The sequence below is a fragment of the Uloborus diversus genome, chromosome 6, assembly GCF_026930045.1.
Source record: "Uloborus diversus isolate 005 chromosome 6, Udiv.v.3.1, whole genome shotgun sequence".
NCBI classification, from domain to species: domain Eukaryota; kingdom Metazoa; phylum Arthropoda; class Arachnida; order Araneae; family Uloboridae; genus Uloborus; species Uloborus diversus.
This window is the reverse complement of record NC_072736.1, coordinates 147,863,272-147,882,429: the sequence shown is the minus strand read 5'-3', so window position 1 is coordinate 147,882,429 and position 19,158 is coordinate 147,863,272. Positions and strand designations below refer to the sequence as shown.

Genomic DNA, 19,158 nt, shown 5'->3' with positions numbered 1-19,158 from the left:
TAAAGATGTAGAGAATAATCCTACCGTTAAGAAAAAGGACTTGGCCCTGAAATATGGCATACCGCCGAATACATTATCGACAATAATGTCGAACAAAGAAAAAATATTAGAACATTACGAAACAAAGGGCGGTTCTGCAAATCTTAATCGTAAAAAAATCAAGGAGTGCACATACACCGACATTGAAACGGCACTCTTGAAATGGTTTAAGAATTATGAGCATAAGCGGACTGAAATCCCTGTGAGTGGAATTCTCCTTCGTGAAAAAGCACTTGATTTTGGCAAACTCCTTGGACACATGGACTTTGTAGCAAGCAGTGGATGGCTCGAGAGGTTTAAAGCTCGTCATAACATAGTTTTTCGGAATTTACATGGAGAAGCTAAAGACGTCCCGGAAAGTCTTTGTGAAGAATGGAGAATAAGACTTCCCACCCTACTGTTTGGTTACAAAGCATCAGACGTCTTTAATATTGATGAAACCGGATTATTCTACAAATGTGTTCCCCAAAAAACTTTAATGTTCAAAGGAGAGTCCTGCGCTGGAGGAAAAATGAGCAAAGATCGCTTAACTGTTCTTGTTGGTGCCAATGCTGATGGATCAGAAAAATTACCCCTCTTAGTTATTGGTAAATCGAAAACGTTGCTTTAAAAACGTCACGTTGCTTTAAAAACGTCAAATCTTTGCCGGTAAATTACAAAAGCAATAAGAAATCCTGGATGACCAGCGAGCTGTTTGAAGAATACGTGAGAAAACTTGATTTGAGTTTTCATAAAAAATCTCGAGAAGTTTTGCTGTTTGTGGACAATTGTCCAGCACATCCAAAGTTAAAAAATTTAAAGTCAATTAAGCTTGAATTCTTCCCACCAAATACAACGGCAAAACTTCAGCCAGCTGATCAGGGAGTAATTCGTAATTTAAAAGTGCATTATAGGAAACGAGTAATTAGAAAGCTCATCAACGATATTGAAAATAATAAAGAGCATACAAGTTCCATATCGGTATTAGATGCTCTTCGAATGGTTTTTAGTGCCTGGCAAAATGATGTTTCCCAAGACACAATTGCTCATTGTTTTCAGAAATGCGGATTCTTTCCTTCAAGTGCTCCCAATATTGTTGATGAGGTTAACGAATGTTTGGACAACGAGTTCAGAGATGTGTTTCAAGAACAATCATTGGAACTTTCTGACTTCGTAAACGTTGACTCCGAGCTCATTACCTGCGATGAACTTTGCGATGAAGATATTATTGCAGAAGTAACAGCTAAAGAAGATGGTACGGACAATGAAGAGAAAATTGAAATTTCTGAACATAATGATTTGCCAACAAATGCAGATGTTAGTAATGCACTATCGATTATTCATCGTTCTATTGAAAATCGGGAAAATGTTCCACAGGATATATTCAATGCCATGAGTAAAATTAATGATTTCATACATAGCAGAAATATTAATTCAAAAAAACAAGCAAGTATAAAGCAATATTTATTAAATGTGAAGTAAGAAATACATTTTTTTATTAGTAATATTATTTTTGCTTATGTTCTTCAAGTTTTACACACTTTTGTATTTTTTTTTTTTTTTTTGGGGAAACTAATACAAGTTTTCTCTCCTATCTGAGCATTTATGTGTGGTTTTGTTTAATTACTTTTACAATTGTTTCAAAAGGGAAATAATAGTTAGTTTTCGGTATCTCGAACTTCGGCTATGTCGAATCTTTTTCTTGGTCCCTCATACTTCGAGATATCGAGAGTCGACTGTATATAAATGTATATTTTGGAATGTAACTTGGTTTTAAACTAAAAGAAAGTTTGGAAAAAAAAAAAGCCTTCTTGTAATGTGAAGTGATAGCGAATAATGCAAAGGAAAAAACAAAGCTGATTTTCATTTAACATTTAATTTCAGCAAGTAATAAAAAAATGTGAAAAAGTAATAACTTTTAAGCTTTTATCAGCATTAATTTAAAAAATAAAGATTGTTTCTTGAAATCCTGATTACAATACACTAATTACTTCAAGACAATCAGTAAAGGCAAAGGAGCTAAGGCATTAATCACGGCTTCTTCTTTGCTTGTAGAGACGTTTAATTTACAAATCATTGAAAGCGGGAAAGTAAAATTCAAGCTAAGTAAAAAAAAAAACTTTATTCGGAAGTTCATTTTGTGATTAATAAATTAAGATTCAATATTTTGGCGTTGAAGAAAAAATATGCACCGTATGTGGCTGTATATAATCGCATCTCATTCACAGTCCATACTTAACTTTGAAGATTAAAAGTAAGGAGTTTTTAAGGAGTTTTGCAGAAGTTCATTTTACTTTTTAAGGACTAGTTTCTTGTTTAAAGATGCATTTTTTAAAACATATTTCAGAAAAATATATGTACAACTCTTATACAGTCGAGTCCCGACTTACGCGAGGGATGCGTTCCAAGACACCTCGCGTAAGTCGAAATTTCGCGTTGTGGAACAAGGTATGTTTAGTAATTTTTTATACGCATACCCAATTGTTTCAGACGTTTGTAAACACCTCTCATATTGTTTCAAACCATTAATTAACTATATAGTGCAGTATCTTTTACAAAGAACCGACTTTTTCTGTATTTTAGAAAAAGTGTTATTTGACATAAAATTCTGTAATTTACCAAAAAATCAATGATTAATGGGGGAGAGAAACTTAAAATAAAGCAGTGGTACTTTCAGTATGTAAACTACAGCATTAGTATAGCACTTAACAGTATAAATATAGTAAACAAATTTATAATTTAGAAAATGAAGATGGTTTATGCAGCGAGACCAGATTGTTATCAGAATGTATTTTATCAACGTTCATATGTAAAATGAAAAAAAAAAGTTAAGAATCGGAGCGGTTATTTGTATAAACTAAAGCAAAGCGTTGTTTAGACTAATACAGTGGGTGAACTTCCGCTTTCAGTGATGCTAAAGGGATGAAAGTTCATTCACAAAACCAATATTTAGTGTCAATGAAGCCCATTCTAACTCTCCGCTGCTCTTTTCCGAAAAATTTCATGTTGCAGGCAAGTAATTTGTGTCCGCACTAAAAAATTCATTACTCATGAAAAACTCGCGTTATAGCCATTTCGCATAAGTCGGATCGCGTTGTAGCGGGATCCGACTGTATTAGTCTTTTTTGCTCATCATAAACACACTAAATTTGTAGTAAAATATGCGTTTACAGCTTCTTAGACTTGAGCCGACTCGTAATGAAATTCTAATACGAGGGGGGGGGGGGGGGGGCGGTATTGAAACATGTTTTATTTTGAAAAAAAATAAAAAATAAGTGAAATTAATATCTTCTCAAAAACAAAAATACTAACAATTTCCTGACCCAAAAAAAAAAAAAAAACTTTATATAAAATAATTGTTCACATGAGAACTATAATAAGCCGACTGAAAGCAGTAGAGGCTAAAATAACTTCCAACTATCAAAATAATTGAAACATTTACAAGATACAAAAGTACAAACTTCAAACACAACAAACAATTTGCGGTGAAGCTTGTGTTTGATTTTAACATAAGGTTATTCATACGAGATTGAAGCACAGAAAATTTAATTTAAATATTAGGGGGATCCTTTTGAAAAAATATATACAAATTATTTTAATCTTTAAAATAGATTAAAATTCTGGAGACCGTTTCTATACTTTTGTGTGACTCTTTGCTGATAAACATAGAAAAACTGCCAAATTTTAAGAATTTTTCTCCTGTAAGTTTCCCTTTTAAAGTATGAAAATTATAATTTTAGGAAATACTGGTACCACTGTTTAGCTATTAAGTTGCTCTTTTATCTACTGTTTAAAATATATTAAAATTTTAGCAAAAAAAAACTGATTTAAATAAATTTTTTTTAAAAAGTCTGATTCTTTTTAAATAAAAAAAATTACAAAACCTGCAAACTACAGATATTAGGTATGTATTAAAACACTTAAAATAGTTAAAACAAAAATTTCTACCAGCGATTCCGTACTTAACTTTCTGACATTCAACACTCTTCAAGAGCATGAATTTTGTCAAAAACTTTTAAATTTAATGATTTTAATAAAAATATAAATAAACTTAATTCCCTTGCCTTTTCACAAGGCATAGTAAACATCATAAATGCAAAAAAAATCTTATTCCCATGGCGGATGCAAAGAGATTGCGATTTTCAAAGTGAACGTGCTAAAAGTAAAAACAAAGGCACATTGCATTTTAGAGCTCTACAATAAACGTATTATTCATAACAATCGATGTAGTTGAAGCAAAAATTAAATTAAACAATTGATTTAGATTTTAACTTTTGTTATTTTTATAGGAAAAAGAAGAAATTTCATTTATTTGCCTCTTAAAAAAGCAAAGTAAGCATCGTAAAACAGGAAAATTCGATTCTCATATCGGATACAAACAGATTGCTTTAATCAAAATGAAAGCATCAAAAGTCTAAAAACAGCAAATAAAAGAATTTATTAAAGCAAAAAAAAATTAGAATGGTACTTTAGCAAAGCTACAAGATGTAATATTACCAATAATTATCGGTAAAATCGTCAGAAATTTAGAGTAAGGGGAAAAAATTTGGCTGTGGGGAAGAAAATATTCTAACGAAAAAATAGGATTTTCGGTATTAAAAAGATGACAAAATACCGAAATTCTGGTAAAATTCAGTATAACGTAATCACTTGTATCGGACTGGTGGTAGAAGAAAATCTTTAAGGCCATCTAGGATAAAAAATAAGGAGTTTGTAAGGAGATAATGCCGAAATTCAGGAGTTTTAAGGCCCTTATTTTCTTTTCTTAAAAAGCAGGAGCTTACGAGGAGTTTGTAAGGAGTGTATAAACCCTGTCATTAGTTTTACCCTTTCTAAAACAAATAATTGGCAGAAAATGCGTAGGGAATTAGAGTACTTAATTTCGCAAGGCAAAAAAAGAAAAAAAAAAATTCATTTAACCAGTTTTCCCTGAATTTTTTGTGAGATTTCCTGATATTTCCCCGATTAATAAAATTCCCCAACTTTTCCCTGATCTGTCGCCACTCTGTAGTTATCCCTAAACTTATAATTTTGACACTTACACATTTTTGCTTCCAGGTGCTTCAATTATCATCAAAATTAACAATTGATATTCCAAATAATATGCTCACTATACAGTAGAATACCTTTATAACGCCGACCTATATAACGCAATTTTCTATAAACTGTACCTTTCAGAAGCAAACAATAAATTTTGAAGTTTAAAAATCCCTTTGTTTTGCTTTACAAATATAAAAATTATTAAGCAAATTAAATTTTGAAACAGTTTTTCATCTTTCTATCTTAATTCAAAGCTTTTAAATGAAAATTAGTACGAACAGTAAACAGAAAATATCTTCTGTTTTTCACAAGGCACTTGACTCCTCCCTCGTTGCATGGTATCCGATGATTCTATTTCGCTGTTTTTGGCAGAAGGTAGATTCGGATCATAGCATTTTATCTTAAAAGCAGCAGTTTTTAAAATGCAAGAATAACTAAAATGGCAACAGACAAGTGAAGCAAGTGATGTAAAGGACACTAACACTATTTTGCACATTAAAATGCACGCCCAAATTAAGGCTGTCTGGTTGTCTCCTTTAGAAGTGCATAGATTGCATACTAATCACCCCCGCGAAAAATGGAACTCTGCATTCGAGGAGGCGTGGCGAAGTGCCTTCTCCTGAAAAACGGACGATAACCAGATGGCTCTTGAAAATGCAGCTGTTATGCAAACCATGAAGCTAGCAGAAGTGCAGGATCATTGATCTTCTTTTGATTGTGAAGCATATTTATTTGTGAAAGACTAATTGTACAATCAGTGCTTCAATACTCATTGTAGATAAAACTCATTCTGAAGTGCTAATATATAAATATATTCTGATCTGACTATTAGTTTCAAAACTGGTGAAATGATAGGATATAATGCAAAAACCTGTATAATGCAAAAGCTCTGGTCCCAAGGTATGCGTTACAACGGTCTTGTACTGCAATTATTTAACAAGAAGTTCTGTCTAGAACTAGATGAGCCTACTTTCCCGTATACCCATACTACTTTCTAGTACCTGATCAATATTCTCAAAAATAGCTAAAATCGCAAATTTTTTCAAACATATTTTAAAAATACTTTAAGCTGATTTCTAGGAATAAAATAACCCCACTCATCTAAAAAAATTTTATGCGTAAAAAAAAAGCAGCAACTTTTAAACAAAGCAGCTAATACACTTTTTTCCATTAAAAAAAATCTTTAACAGCTTTCAAAACGAGAAAATAATAATTAAAATTAATCAGCTCATTAAAATAAATACATCATATCAAAAAAAAAAAAAATCGTTTCTTTTCCCCTGTTGCCAAAAAACATTTTTTTAAATGAATTAATGCACTTACCAAAACAAAAAAAACAAAAAAAAAAAAAAAACAATAAAATGTCAACTTAAAGAAATAATTTTCTTTGTCAAAAAAAAAAAATCGTCTGCGCATATCTTTATGTAGAAACATAAATGACTTCGAGTTTATTCGCCAAAAACTGAGTACCTAAATTGAAACTTTAGCGTAAAAATAAAAACAAGTCATATCAAAAATAATTATTTCACAGTTAAAACCATAGCTGCGGAGTCGGAGTCAATCTCATTTTGAGATAAAGGAGTCGGAGTCGAATATTTAAGAATCGGAGTCAGTCATTTGTCCACCGTGTATAAATTTTTGCCAAAACTACGAAGTCAGAGTCAAAGTCGGGGAGTCGGAGTCCGATTAATTGTCGGGCACAGGAGTCGGAGTCGGAGTCAAGTGCCCCTAAATTCTCGGAGTCGAAGTCTGGAGTTTGACGTCAAGAGTTATTTCCAACAAAATTTGTTTGAAGTAAATCCGCCTTCAAGTACGGAATCTTCATTGACTTTCAGTTTCCCCGTAGGCACTATTGTTAAGGGATTTGAACTGTTCAAAATTAAACGGAAAATTGTTCAAATCAAAAAGATATTTTATATACAAGTTTTTCATCAAAAACTTTTCCCTACAAAGCTTGTTTGAAGCAAATTCGCCTCACAGTTCGGAATTGCTTTGAATTTCCCCGTAGGCGCTAATGTTAAGTTTTTTTGAACTGTTCAAAATTGAACAAAAAATAGTTCAAATCAAAAAGTGAAATATGGGAATGAGGTGTCCTCGCCGAGATCTTTCGAACAAAAAAAAGTTTGTTCGAATCGGACAATTTACTTATTTGGACAACAGACAGACAGACAGACAGACAGACGACAGACAGACAGACTGACTCATTTAGATTTTCTCATTACACTGCTTTTTTTTTTTTTTATTTATATTATTTTATTTATTTTTGACTTTTTTTTTTTTTGAATTTTAAGATAATGCAAGCCTTCTTTCATGCTTTTTTTCTTTTCTGACTTTTACTGGGAATTAGGCTAAAAATGAACATTACTTACTCCATTATTTCTTCTTTTGATGCAATATTTCCATTTACCATCTTTTGTACAATATGAGTGTGATCCTCTTCTGAAAGGTGCTCACGAGATATGAGAGGTAAATGATCAGCTGGTTGAATGACATCTCCACTGTTCAACCACGGATCATTTGCAATTTGTTCAAGGGAAAACCGCTTTTCTGGATCACGAATCAACATTTCACCTATGAGCCTATAAAAAAAGTAAATTACTTTTTAAACAAAATTTTTCAATCGTGACATTTAAACAAGTGCATATAGAAAGACTTGTAAGTGTAAAAGATAAAAATCACAGCTGAACATTTTGTGATGATCAGCAAGAATTTAGAAGATAATGAAATGTCTACAAGAAGTTCACCAATTCAAACATGTGTGTAATTTTAATAAAAGGATTTTATAACAGAAGAAAATAATAGTACCGGGTGGTTATAAAATAACATTTCTATTTGGAGCAATCTGTAGCTTGAAGGAATTATCCGATTGCAACCAAAATTGGAACACGTACTAATCTTGAAGGAGGAAGAAGGATGGTGCAATAAAAATTTTTAGTTGCAAAATTTGCCTACAGTTGGCCCTTTTGAAATTATAATGTGTAATACAAGAGGAAAGAATTATCATGTAAAGCTGAGTACTTTATTTAATATTGTTACAGGCATATTACTCTTGTACATGGTCGTGCCGATCAAGTTCAGGTTCCACGACTTGATCATTCAGCTGGAGGGCACAATACAGGCGGTCTGCGAAGTTTTCAACTGCGGAATGCAAGGCATCTGAAGTGATGTTTGGCACATGTTGACCAATGTTATCTTTTAGTTCACTGAGGTATGTGACACATCCACGATACACATTAAGAACCCCCAATCACATGGCGTCAGATCAGGAGTCCGAGCAGACCACGTCATTTGAAAATACCTGCTTATTACCCTATTGTCTGTGAAATGTTGCCGTAAAAAAAATTGTACTCCTCGCCCAATATGGAGTTGGGCTCCATCTTGCATAAAAACCGTTTCGGAAAGACACCGTTTTTGCTGCAGTTGACGAACAACAAATGTTCCCAAGATGTTCTTAAAATTCCCAACATGTGTTAATAACTTTAAAACCAAAGCGCGATCTGGCAAACTGAGAGACATCTCGGGCCACATTACTGGCAGAAATGACTGCTTCTTTAATTTTCGCATGATTACTAGTGTTTGCATAGTCAAAATCTTTTGAAGGCTGCAGCGCCATCTATCGGGGATTGTAGCAACTAATTTTTTTATTGCACCATCCTTTTTCCCCTTCAAGATTAGTAAGTGTTCTAATTTCGGTTGCAATCGGATAATTCCTTCAAACTGCAGACTACTCCAAACAGAGATACTTATTTTATAACCACCCAGTACAGATATAAGGGTACCAGAAACCAGACAGCGGGGTTATTACATCCAGAGACTGCAGTTTCATTATTATTAGAACTCATCCAGGCTGTCTGGTATGTTATAGTTCTGCCTTGCCCTAGCTTAAGGCCAATGACGTACTGCTTTATAACACTCATTGTTTCAATTCATGTGAAAACAAACACATACATTGTCACTGCCACACAACAATGCTTTTTTAAAGTAAATATTTTACATCTTACTCACAAAATTAAATAAAAGAACTGAAACTCTTTCACAACATACAGCATGGAAGTAAAAGTAAAGAAAACTTAATGAGAGATCAATCTCAGCAACCATAGGCGGCTGGTACAGGGAATAAATGCCCCCTCAATTTGAAAAGAAAAGGGACCTTGACCCCTCACTTTTCAGAGTTAAAAGCTAATGATCAACTGAAAAATGATTTTTTGTACAGTGGATTGACTTATTTCATAAAAGTAAGAACTGAAAATTCCAAGTAAATGGACTTTTCTCATCTTATCAGGGTTGCCACATAAGTTCAAGAATGGAATTCCCGGACATTTCCAGGTTTTCCAGCCGCTTTTAGAAAAAAATTCCACGTTAATGAATGCCAACTTGCGTTATTAAATACCAATACGACATATTTTTAATGTAAGTAAACCTACATTATGAACCACATAATTCTTAAAAAAATTATCAATAATTGTAATCTATATTTGGGTTAAGTTAAGACAAATTAAAAATTTAATTACATTGATTAAAAACGGACTGAAATCTCAAACACACTAAGTAATTTTCGGCAAAGCTACAGTTTCAATGTTGGCATGTTTCCAAAAAAAGTTTTAATCTATAAAGCAATAATTTTGAGACTTCAAATTTTTATTAACATTACTCATTTTATGAAAAAAAATGCAAAATGAAGGCCCTTAAATTGCACACAGATGGCCACAGATGCACTGCGGAAAATAATAGTAATTTCTTTTTTTTTTTTTTTTTTTTGCAACCTTATTACATTTAGTCTTCAAAAATGAGCTTGAATTTTCATTTTCTCGCCTATCAAGAAAATTTGAAAATATCTAGAACACAACATTTACTGCACTTCATCATTTTTTTGCCTAAATAGTGCAGCAGTTCCACCTATCAGATTGAAAATTGGGAAGGAATTCCCTGAAATTTCACTGACCATTTTAGGTGATTTTCATTTTCCCTGACGATTCAAGGTGCATGGCAACCGTCATTTCATAAAAATGGAACTTTGATTTGGAAGGAAAAAGTCGATGTTGGCCATCTGTACCTATTTTTTAGACCATACTCCATATTTTGGAGATCATGGAATCAACAATGTTAAAAGTCATTAAGATAGCTCAATTTTACAAAAAACAAAAAAAAAACTTCAGGGATCACGCCCTCTAACCCCACTTTTTTGCCGGACCAGCTGCCTATGTCAGCACCCCCCCCCCCCCATCCACCCACTTAACAATTCACATAATTCCCCCATAAAAGGTACAATTAGTCTACTGTACAAATCCTACACTCAATAATGAATTTCAAATCAAGCACTTGGACTTAGGTGTCTAAAATATGGAACAGGGATAATGGAAACAAACTTTTGAAGTTCATTGGAATAATGCAGCTATATAGTAAAAATAAAAACCTCCTTAGAGCATATTTTCTCCAACTATTTTCTCTCTCAAACTGCACACAACAACAATGAAGTAGGGACGAGAATTATATTTCAGTCGTTAGTCGCATTTTTAGACCAAAAATTTTGATTTGGCACCTAGCTTTAGAAACCTAGGCACCAAATTTAACACCTTAAGTTTTGCACCATATAAAAGCTTTTCCTGTGATAGGTGAAGCAAATTTTTAAAAACACATTTAAAATATAATCAATTAGGATAACTGAGCCAGTAACAGACAAGGGTCCAGTAACAGACTGTTTTAAGTTTGGATTTACCATATTTTCCTGCATATAATCCGCGGATTATCTGCTAAAAAAGGCAAAGTTTATGAGGTGCGGATTATAGGCAGCCGTGGATTATCTGTGATTATTTTTTCCCCTTAACACCAACGCATTAAACCTCAATATTTTTACAGTAGGATTCACCGATCGAGACGAGACATAGTACCCGGACTGAATGTTTATTTTACGAAACATGCATGTTCTTCCGCGCTACCTGCCTGTATGTTGGTTATTTTATGTTGCTTGAATGTTCCTCTTGACGATTCAGGTCATGTAAAATAAGCAAGATTACAGTGAAATAGGTAGCCATTTGCACAAGATTAGACCGTTTGCTCCTTTGTCTTGACTCTTTGTTTTTTAAGTAATTAGCGAATTATAATCAAGATTTCAAGAAGAAATTATATTTTAGATTATATTTCAGATTAATTTTGATTATGCCTTCAAAGTAATTACTTGTTCACATTTTCAGTTTAGTTGCTCAAATAGTATGTTAAATTCAAACTTTATCTTTTTACATCATATTATCCGTAGATTATACGAAGCTTTTTTTTCTTCAGGCCGATTTTAGGACCTGCGGCTTATAGGCCGCCCGCGTATAATATGCAGGAAAATACAGTAAATAATAAGAATTTTAGGCAGATGAAACTGATGTTGCTGCGACTCATGAATACGGTGCAACCATCTAATGCTATCAGAGTGAATTTTATGGGCCAGTAGGTATTTACACGGCAGCGGTGGAAAGTTATGAACAGCCACCACGAGGTCTGCCGGTGTTTCATGTTCATTTGAATTTTATAAGGTTCTATATCTAAAAATAAAGAACTTTTGCACATTTTGAAGAGAAAAGGGGAATTCTGTCTGTTACTTGCCTTGAAGAGAGCTGTTGTTTGATCCAAACCAGTAACAGAACAAACCCCTGGTCCAGCAGCCTCAAGGGCACTGATTTGAAATGGGAGCTTCGAGGACTTTGTGACCACGAACACATTAAACATACCCCAGTCACAATTAGCAAACGCGTAGGATCTTCGACTGGCTAGCATCGAACCCGGGACCAATCAGTTACGAGCGCAACGTTTTACAAATAAGGCCACCATGACCGAAGTCACTCATAACTTCACGGACGACAGATTGAATATTGGTGTAAGAAGCCCGTAAGCTTCTTAAACCTCCAAGATGAATGTGCCTGTCAAAGTTTTCTACCGACATCAATCTCATGAGAGAAATAAAAACAATTCAGTTACTTCCCTCCTCCCTGCCAAAATAAAGGAGAAGGTGCTGGAATCCAAACAGGGGGGGAGGGACTTTAAAGAAAGAAAAACTCATGCCAAAGTACTTCAGAAAACTAGCAATGCTTTAAATTCTTGTTTCATTTAAAGATTCGAGTTTGAGAACTACTTCTGGGGATGTGAGCTTCGGAGTAACTTACAGCAAATATTTAAAAATACATTTAATACAAACTAAATATAAAACACTCTAAGTACCTGACACAGTCCTGAGAAATGTGAGAAGGAACAGTATATTTACAATCCATAATCATCGTCAATGTTTCACTGTCATTCGCTTCTTGAAACGGTGCCCTTCCACAAACCAACATATATAAAATAACTCCAAGACTCCATACATCTAAGAGTAAAACATAAAAACTATTAATACTTGATGTCATCTTAATTGAACTAAAATAGCATGTCAATATAGCATTTGAAAATAATTTTCCAAAAAAGGCTGCATTTATATCATCTTTTAAGGAAAATTGTATAGAAAACCCCTATCTAACAGATAGAAAAGCCAATCTCTCATTAGATATCCTTCCTAAATTGAAAAACTATCATTTACAGTTAGTCCTGAGTAGTAGCTACACAAGCCAAGATTTTAAGATTTAGAGTCGATCTTAAAACTAAATTTCTAGTAGGATGGGGTTGTTTCCAAAATTTTTAAAGTATTTTTATTCTGAAAGAGCATGCTTAAAAACATAGGATCTGATAATTTTTTGATAAATTTGTTTACGTTTAATATTTTAAAAAAATTACTTAAATCAAAGCGCTTTCATTGTTTACGTTTCTGCCGATGACATCAAATGATGAAAAGCCATTCACAGTGCAAAATAAGTTTCATTCGCATCTTTACTCACGTGTATTGGCAACGATAGGCTTGATAGCAAACGTAGAGAGCAATTTTAATTCACTTCTTGATTATCATAACGTGGAAATGTAGTAGAAAGATGCAGCAAAGTACATCATTTGTAGCGTCATCAAGACCACACCTTGTTTCAAAAATCGGACATTTAAAAAAATTAATTTAAAAAAACTGTTGGGGAAAATGAAAGTATTTTCTGTGTCCATGTTTTTTTTTTTTTTGCTTATTCTATCCATTTCAATGACTAAAAGTGGTGCTTTTGACTGAAGGAAACCACCTCATTTGGTTTTCAAATGAAACAATGGCATTCAAAATTTTTCTCATTCACTAATTGTTCCTTTTTATTTAATACTCAAAATTCTGTTTGCGAAAACATGTAGCATAATTCCCATGCCGGCAGAGTCGGATTTAGGGTTTGAAATGTTCCATGAAAGTAAAAAATATAACCCTAAGAAAGCAAGTATTCTGCAAGAAAAAAGGGACTGTTTTACATTTTTAGCGAGCGTTCAAGAAAAATCAACATAACATTGCAATTAATACTAGTACATTTAAAATCTCAGAAATCCTAACTAGTTGAAACCGAGCCCTGTTTAGATTTCAGAAAGTTTGGATTTGCAGGGTCGTAGATTCCAACTCTTATAATTAGCTAAAAGAGTGATCTGAAAGTCTTTGTTTTAAGTTAATAAAAGCAATTTTACTCCAAGTAAAGCACAAGGGTTTAATACACCATATATATTACAGAATTCTCCTTCTTCTAGCAGATTAAAAAATAAGGCCTTTATATGGCCTTTTTAAGGTGCATTTTTAACTATATAGGACCATTTCATGCTAGTGTCACAACAAGAAACTCTTCAAAGTGGAAAGAGTTTTGCTTATAAACACATAATACATAGAAACATACAGGTTTTCAGTCAGACCTCGTTATAAGGTCACTCTTCGAAACTTCGTGAAAGCGACCTGTGTCTTTATAACCAAATCATATACTTTTTTAACAATGACCATGTATATAAATATAGCAAAATTCTCTGTTAAATCTACTATATGTTCTAAATTATCAGTTTATTAGGTTGTAGCTTTTTAGTAAATGTCTTTGCCATTTATTAAAGATCAAAAGTTTTGTCAAATCCTAAAAAAAAGGGAATTTGATCTTTTAGGGCTTTTGACAACTAAATATGACTTTTAGAAAGGCCCCTACGAACAATTGAAAATAGGGCCATTATAGGGGTTTTTGAGGGCCCGTAGGAACCCTGTCGTAGTAGGAGTAACATTTCAAGTAACTGCTTCAATGACGCATCATCAAGCTAATTGAGTTCATTATGACAAAAGATGACTAAACTCAATCCTACTTTATAAGCTACAGAGCTGTGTTATAAACCATATTAAAATGTTTGCCAAAAGTAGCAGTCATTACAAAATCTAAGCTTTTGTGAATTGTAAATAAATTTTCCTTTCTCCATTTTTCAAATTAAATCTTATGCATTCACTTCACAAGCTGTTCAGATTATTCGAAATTTCGGGTTCATTGTAATAACAGCTTTTCCCTTAACACTAGAAAGACAGTGGGGCCCTTCCTCCCATAGTTTATTGTTCTATAAATTGAATACAATATAATAGAGCTGAAAAAAATTTTCCAACTTTTCATGATATGACCTAAAATGAATGCTAAATTAATCAGTTATCATTCATCTCATAGTATACTGTAAACACTGATCCTTATACCTAGAGAGACGGGAGGGGCCTCAGTGCCCCATGAGCTATTTTACAACAACAAAAAAAGATACGTTTTCCCTTCTCCATATTGTTGTAGCATAAAAAATGCCATTCGCTCTAGTTTCACCTGTATTCCTCTTTATGCAGCCGGTCGGAATTCCAAATGCTATAACAGTGCTGATTGCAAACCAGCCAAAAGATAGCCGTTGTTTTCGAAACAGAACCTAATTCTACCTTTTTGCGTGTAAACATAAAACAAATGGAAAAAAAAATATGTTTAGCTTTTATTCAGTCATAAAAGAAGATGCTTCAGGCATGTAGACTCACTCAAGAAGAATTCACCCAAAAATGCTTACGGGTCACACTGGTTTCTCAGTCTTTTTAGGCAGGGTTGGCCGAATTGGACCCAATTGGGTTGGACCCAATGGGTTTTTTTTGAAAAAACCCATTTAAAAAAACCCATTATTTAGCCCACTTTTGGGTTTTTTTAAATTTTCTGAGAAGTTTTTTAAAAAATTAATTAATTTAAATACTTTCACAATTAAAACTTCTTTTTTATTTGTTCTTTACCACAGACAATGAACATAAAAAAATGAATTTTGAACTTTAATAGTATTTCTTAACTCTTAACAGCATTAAAAAAATACTTCAAAGATTTTAAATAAATGTATTTAACTTTTTTCTTTAACTGGTCAATAAATAACTCAAATTATCTTGACCAAATCCTGTCATGTCTGATTTTCTCAATATTTGTAGATTGTACAGAGGAAATTAATCTAGTTAAAAGGCTTCATGTGAATTATTTTCTGCTAACCAACGCGTCACAAATCTCGAATAAACACAAGGTATATTTTTTTAGAAATAAACAGATTTTTCAAATGGTCGACAGAAAACAGAACAAGTACAGTATTTTCATTATCTTACGAAAAAGTTTAATATTTCTCACTCTGTAGACAGAAATAGAAAAACAGGCAACATAAAATTCAAAGAAATGTCTTGATTAAGCTGGAATTCAGTAAAAAAGGGATTTAAACTACTTGAGGTTCTACAGTAGTTTTGCATAACAAAATGAAATACAATAAAGTAAAATGCAAAAAAAAAAAAAAAATATAGTAATTAAAAACGAACAATAGATTTTATCACTCGAGAAGTGACTTTGCCTAAACTGTTGGTAATAATAAAAATTAAAAAATCTGAAACTTCACCATTTTTGGGTTTTTTCGTCTTTTATACTTTTCTTCAGAAAACGCTGAATTTTAACTAGTTTGCCAGCCTTTTTTACCTGAAGACAATTTTTGCACTTTGTCCCTATATTTACGCTACAATATGCTACAAGTACCCCACATTTTCTCTAAAAAAGACAAAAAAACCCACATTTATTTTAAAAAACCCAACTTTAGTTGGGTTTTTTTTAAAAAAACCCAAAAAACCCTGGGTCCATGGGCTTTTTTTAAAAAAAACCCGGGTTTTTGCCAACCCTGCTTTTTAAATGTATTTTTGAGGGTTTATTTGTTTATAATTAGTGCTTTTGATAACTAAATGATTCAAATAATTACTCTGTTCTGATGCGTTAATTACTTTTCTGCTATTTTATCGTGTTTTGTTGCAATTTATTTCTCTAGTTTTAGTAGTATTTTAATGTATTTTTGAGTGTTTATTTATTTAGATTTGTTTAAAATTAATGTTTTTGAGGATAAAATTATTCCAATTTATTACTCTGATGTGTTAATTTGTTTTAATGCCGATTTTTCAGGGTTGGCCGGATTGGACCCAATTGGGTTGGACCCAATGGGTTTTTTTGAAAAAACCCATTTAAAAAACCCATTATTTAGCCCACTTTTGGGTTTTTTTAAATTTTGAGAACTTTTTTCTTAAAAATAATTAATTTAAATACTTTCACAATTTAAACTTCTTTTTTATTTGTTCTTTACCACAGCCAATGGACATAAAAAATGAAATTTGAACTAAAATAGTATTTCTTAACTATTGACGGCATTAAAAAAATACTTCAAAGATTTTAAATAAATATATTTAACTTCTTTCTTTAACTGGTCAATAAATAACTCAAACTATCTTGACTGAGTCCTGTCACGTCTGATTTTCTCAATATTTGTAGATTGTACGGAGGAAACTACTCTAGCTAAAAGGCTTTCATGTGAATTATTTTCTGCAAACCAACACGTCACAAATCTCAAATAAACAAGGTATATTTTTTAGAAATTAACAGGTTCATCAAACGGTCAGACAGAAAACAGAAAAGGATGTACAGTATTTTCATTATCTTACGAAAAAGATTAATATTTCTTACTCTGTACACGGAAATAGAAAAACAAGCAACATAAAGTTCAAAGAAATGTCTTGATTAAGCTGGAATTCAGTAAAAAGAGATTTTTTAACTACCTGAGGTTCTACAGTAGATATGCATAACCAAATGAAATACAATAATGTAACATGCAAAAAAAATGTAGTAATAAAAGACGAACAATAGATTTTATCACTCAAGAAGTAACTTTGCCTTAACTGTTGGTAATCATGGAAACTAAAAAATCTGAAACTTCACCATTCTTGGTTTTGGTCGTCTTTTATACTTTTCTTCAGAAAACGCTGAATTTTAGCTAGTTTTCCAGCTTTTTTTACCCCAAGACAATTTTTGGGCTTTGTCCATATACTTACGCTACAATATGTTACAAGTACCCCACATTTTCTCTAAAAAAAGACAAAAAAAAACCACATTTCTTTTAAAAAACCCAGCTTTAGTTGGGTTTTTTTGGGTTTTATTTAAAAAAACCCAAAAAACCCTGGGTCCATGGGCTTTTTTAAAAAAACCCGGGTTTTTGCCAACCCTGTTTTTAGGTATTATATGGCAGTTTTTAGTCTTTCTAGTGGCATACTGATATTAGGGTCTATAAAAAGTCTTTTTTTATTTCAAACTGATTTTATTTTCAAGAGTTCAGAAGCTTCCTTCTATTCATAATTTTAAATAATTTAAGGCACTGGTGCCTGATTATTTTAAATTATGAATAGAGAGAATTCCCTGCACCTTAAGTAATCAAAATTCGATACAGTATTTCACCTGTGTTTTATCGGCTTTTCTATACCATTTTTTTTTTTTTTTTGTACCTTTATCCAGAAGCTGCCAGAAAAACATTTAAGTTTAAAGTTTCAGAAAGGGATATGTCCTTTGGGTCATATAAGGGGGTCTTAGTCCTTTTTTATGCTCAGAAAAGGAAAATTTCTGAATTTCAGGAGGGGATAAGATACCTATATGACTTCCCCTGGCTAGGCCCTGCTTGCATTGGCATTTATTTGAGATTCAGGAGTTCTGTACCTTCATACCATTATGGACTCCCAACATGAAAATCAGAATTTAGCCTGTACTTCTGTTCTCCCCTCATATAAGTAAACATATTGCACAAACCCTATTACCAAGTTGTGAACAGCTTTATTGATTGATGGGGTCGACTGTCAATGCTCATTGCACGAATAACTCTTGTTGGACTGTTTGGTAAGATGATGCAAATTTAAAGAGTAATAAGCATTATTAGAAATAATTTTTACATTTAGTGAGAATTTTCTCTCTAGCAGGGCCTGATTATCGCACAGGCCTACTAGGCCTGGGCCTCCCTCTTCCTAAGGGGCCCCAAATTACTTAAAGAATTATGCATAGCATTACAACTATACAAAAAAAATACACACATTTTTAAAATAATACCCTTCAGGGGCCTCAAAATTATTGTGGGCCTTGGGCCTCACTTTTAGCTAGTCGGGTTTTGCCTGAAACAGCAGCATGTACTTGGCAACTTTTTTTTTTCGACTTCGCACAACTGATTCCAAATATATAATGCATTTACACAAGACAATAAATATTTGAGAAACTTTAACGAAACTGCTCGATGAAAAATCTCAGCAAGATACTCACCCACTTTTGGTGCATCATATGAATCCCCAAGCAAAATCTCTGGGGCAGAATATGCCAGTGACCCACAAGATGTTTCTAATTTTTGTCCAGGACAAAATTTATTGCTAAATCCGAAATCTGTCAACTTAACCATGCCGAGCTTTTCGAAGAAAACCACATTTTCGGGTTTCAAGTCTCTATGCACAACATGAAGTTTATGACAGTAAGAAATAGCGTGAACAATCTGTCGAAAATATTTTTTCGCAGTTTCTTCGTCCACACCATTCTCGTGTTTAATAATGTAGTCATACATATCTCCCCCATCCCCGAGTTCAAGTATTAGATATAATTTAGTTTGCGTATCTATCACATCGTACAAGCGCACGACGTTAGGATGCTGAACTAATTTCATGCACCGCACCTCTTGAAATAAATGTGCCCGTGAAACATCGTCCAGCTTAGTTTTGTCAATCACTTTCACAGCAACTTGTTCTCCAGTAAAAACATGTTTAGCCAATTTGACAACGGCAAAATGGCCGCGTCCTAATGTATCTCCCAGATCGTATAAACCAGCGATTTTCCCGTCATAATGAGCGTTAACTTTGCTTCGGCTCATCATACGGATAGTCATAGAATC

General features: G+C 33.0%; 1 protein-coding gene across 1 annotated transcript in view; it reads right to left on the bottom strand.

Annotated features, from left to right (window-relative positions):
- Window positions 1-19,157, bottom strand: part of LOC129223781 (SNF-related serine/threonine-protein kinase-like) — a 26,383-nt gene extending 7,226 nt beyond the window's left edge. The window contains exons 1-3 of the mRNA XM_054858141.1: window positions 18,543-19,157; window positions 12,262-12,403; window positions 7,428-7,637 (exon numbers count right to left, since the gene is read on the bottom strand). Of these exons, the coding sequence (XP_054714116.1) occupies window positions 7,428-7,637; window positions 12,262-12,403; window positions 18,543-19,152 (962 nt within the window). The 5' untranslated portion in view covers window positions 19,153-19,157. The remainder of the gene's footprint in view (window positions 1-7,427; window positions 7,638-12,261; window positions 12,404-18,542) is intronic.
- Window position 19,158: the final 1 nt, after the last annotated feature.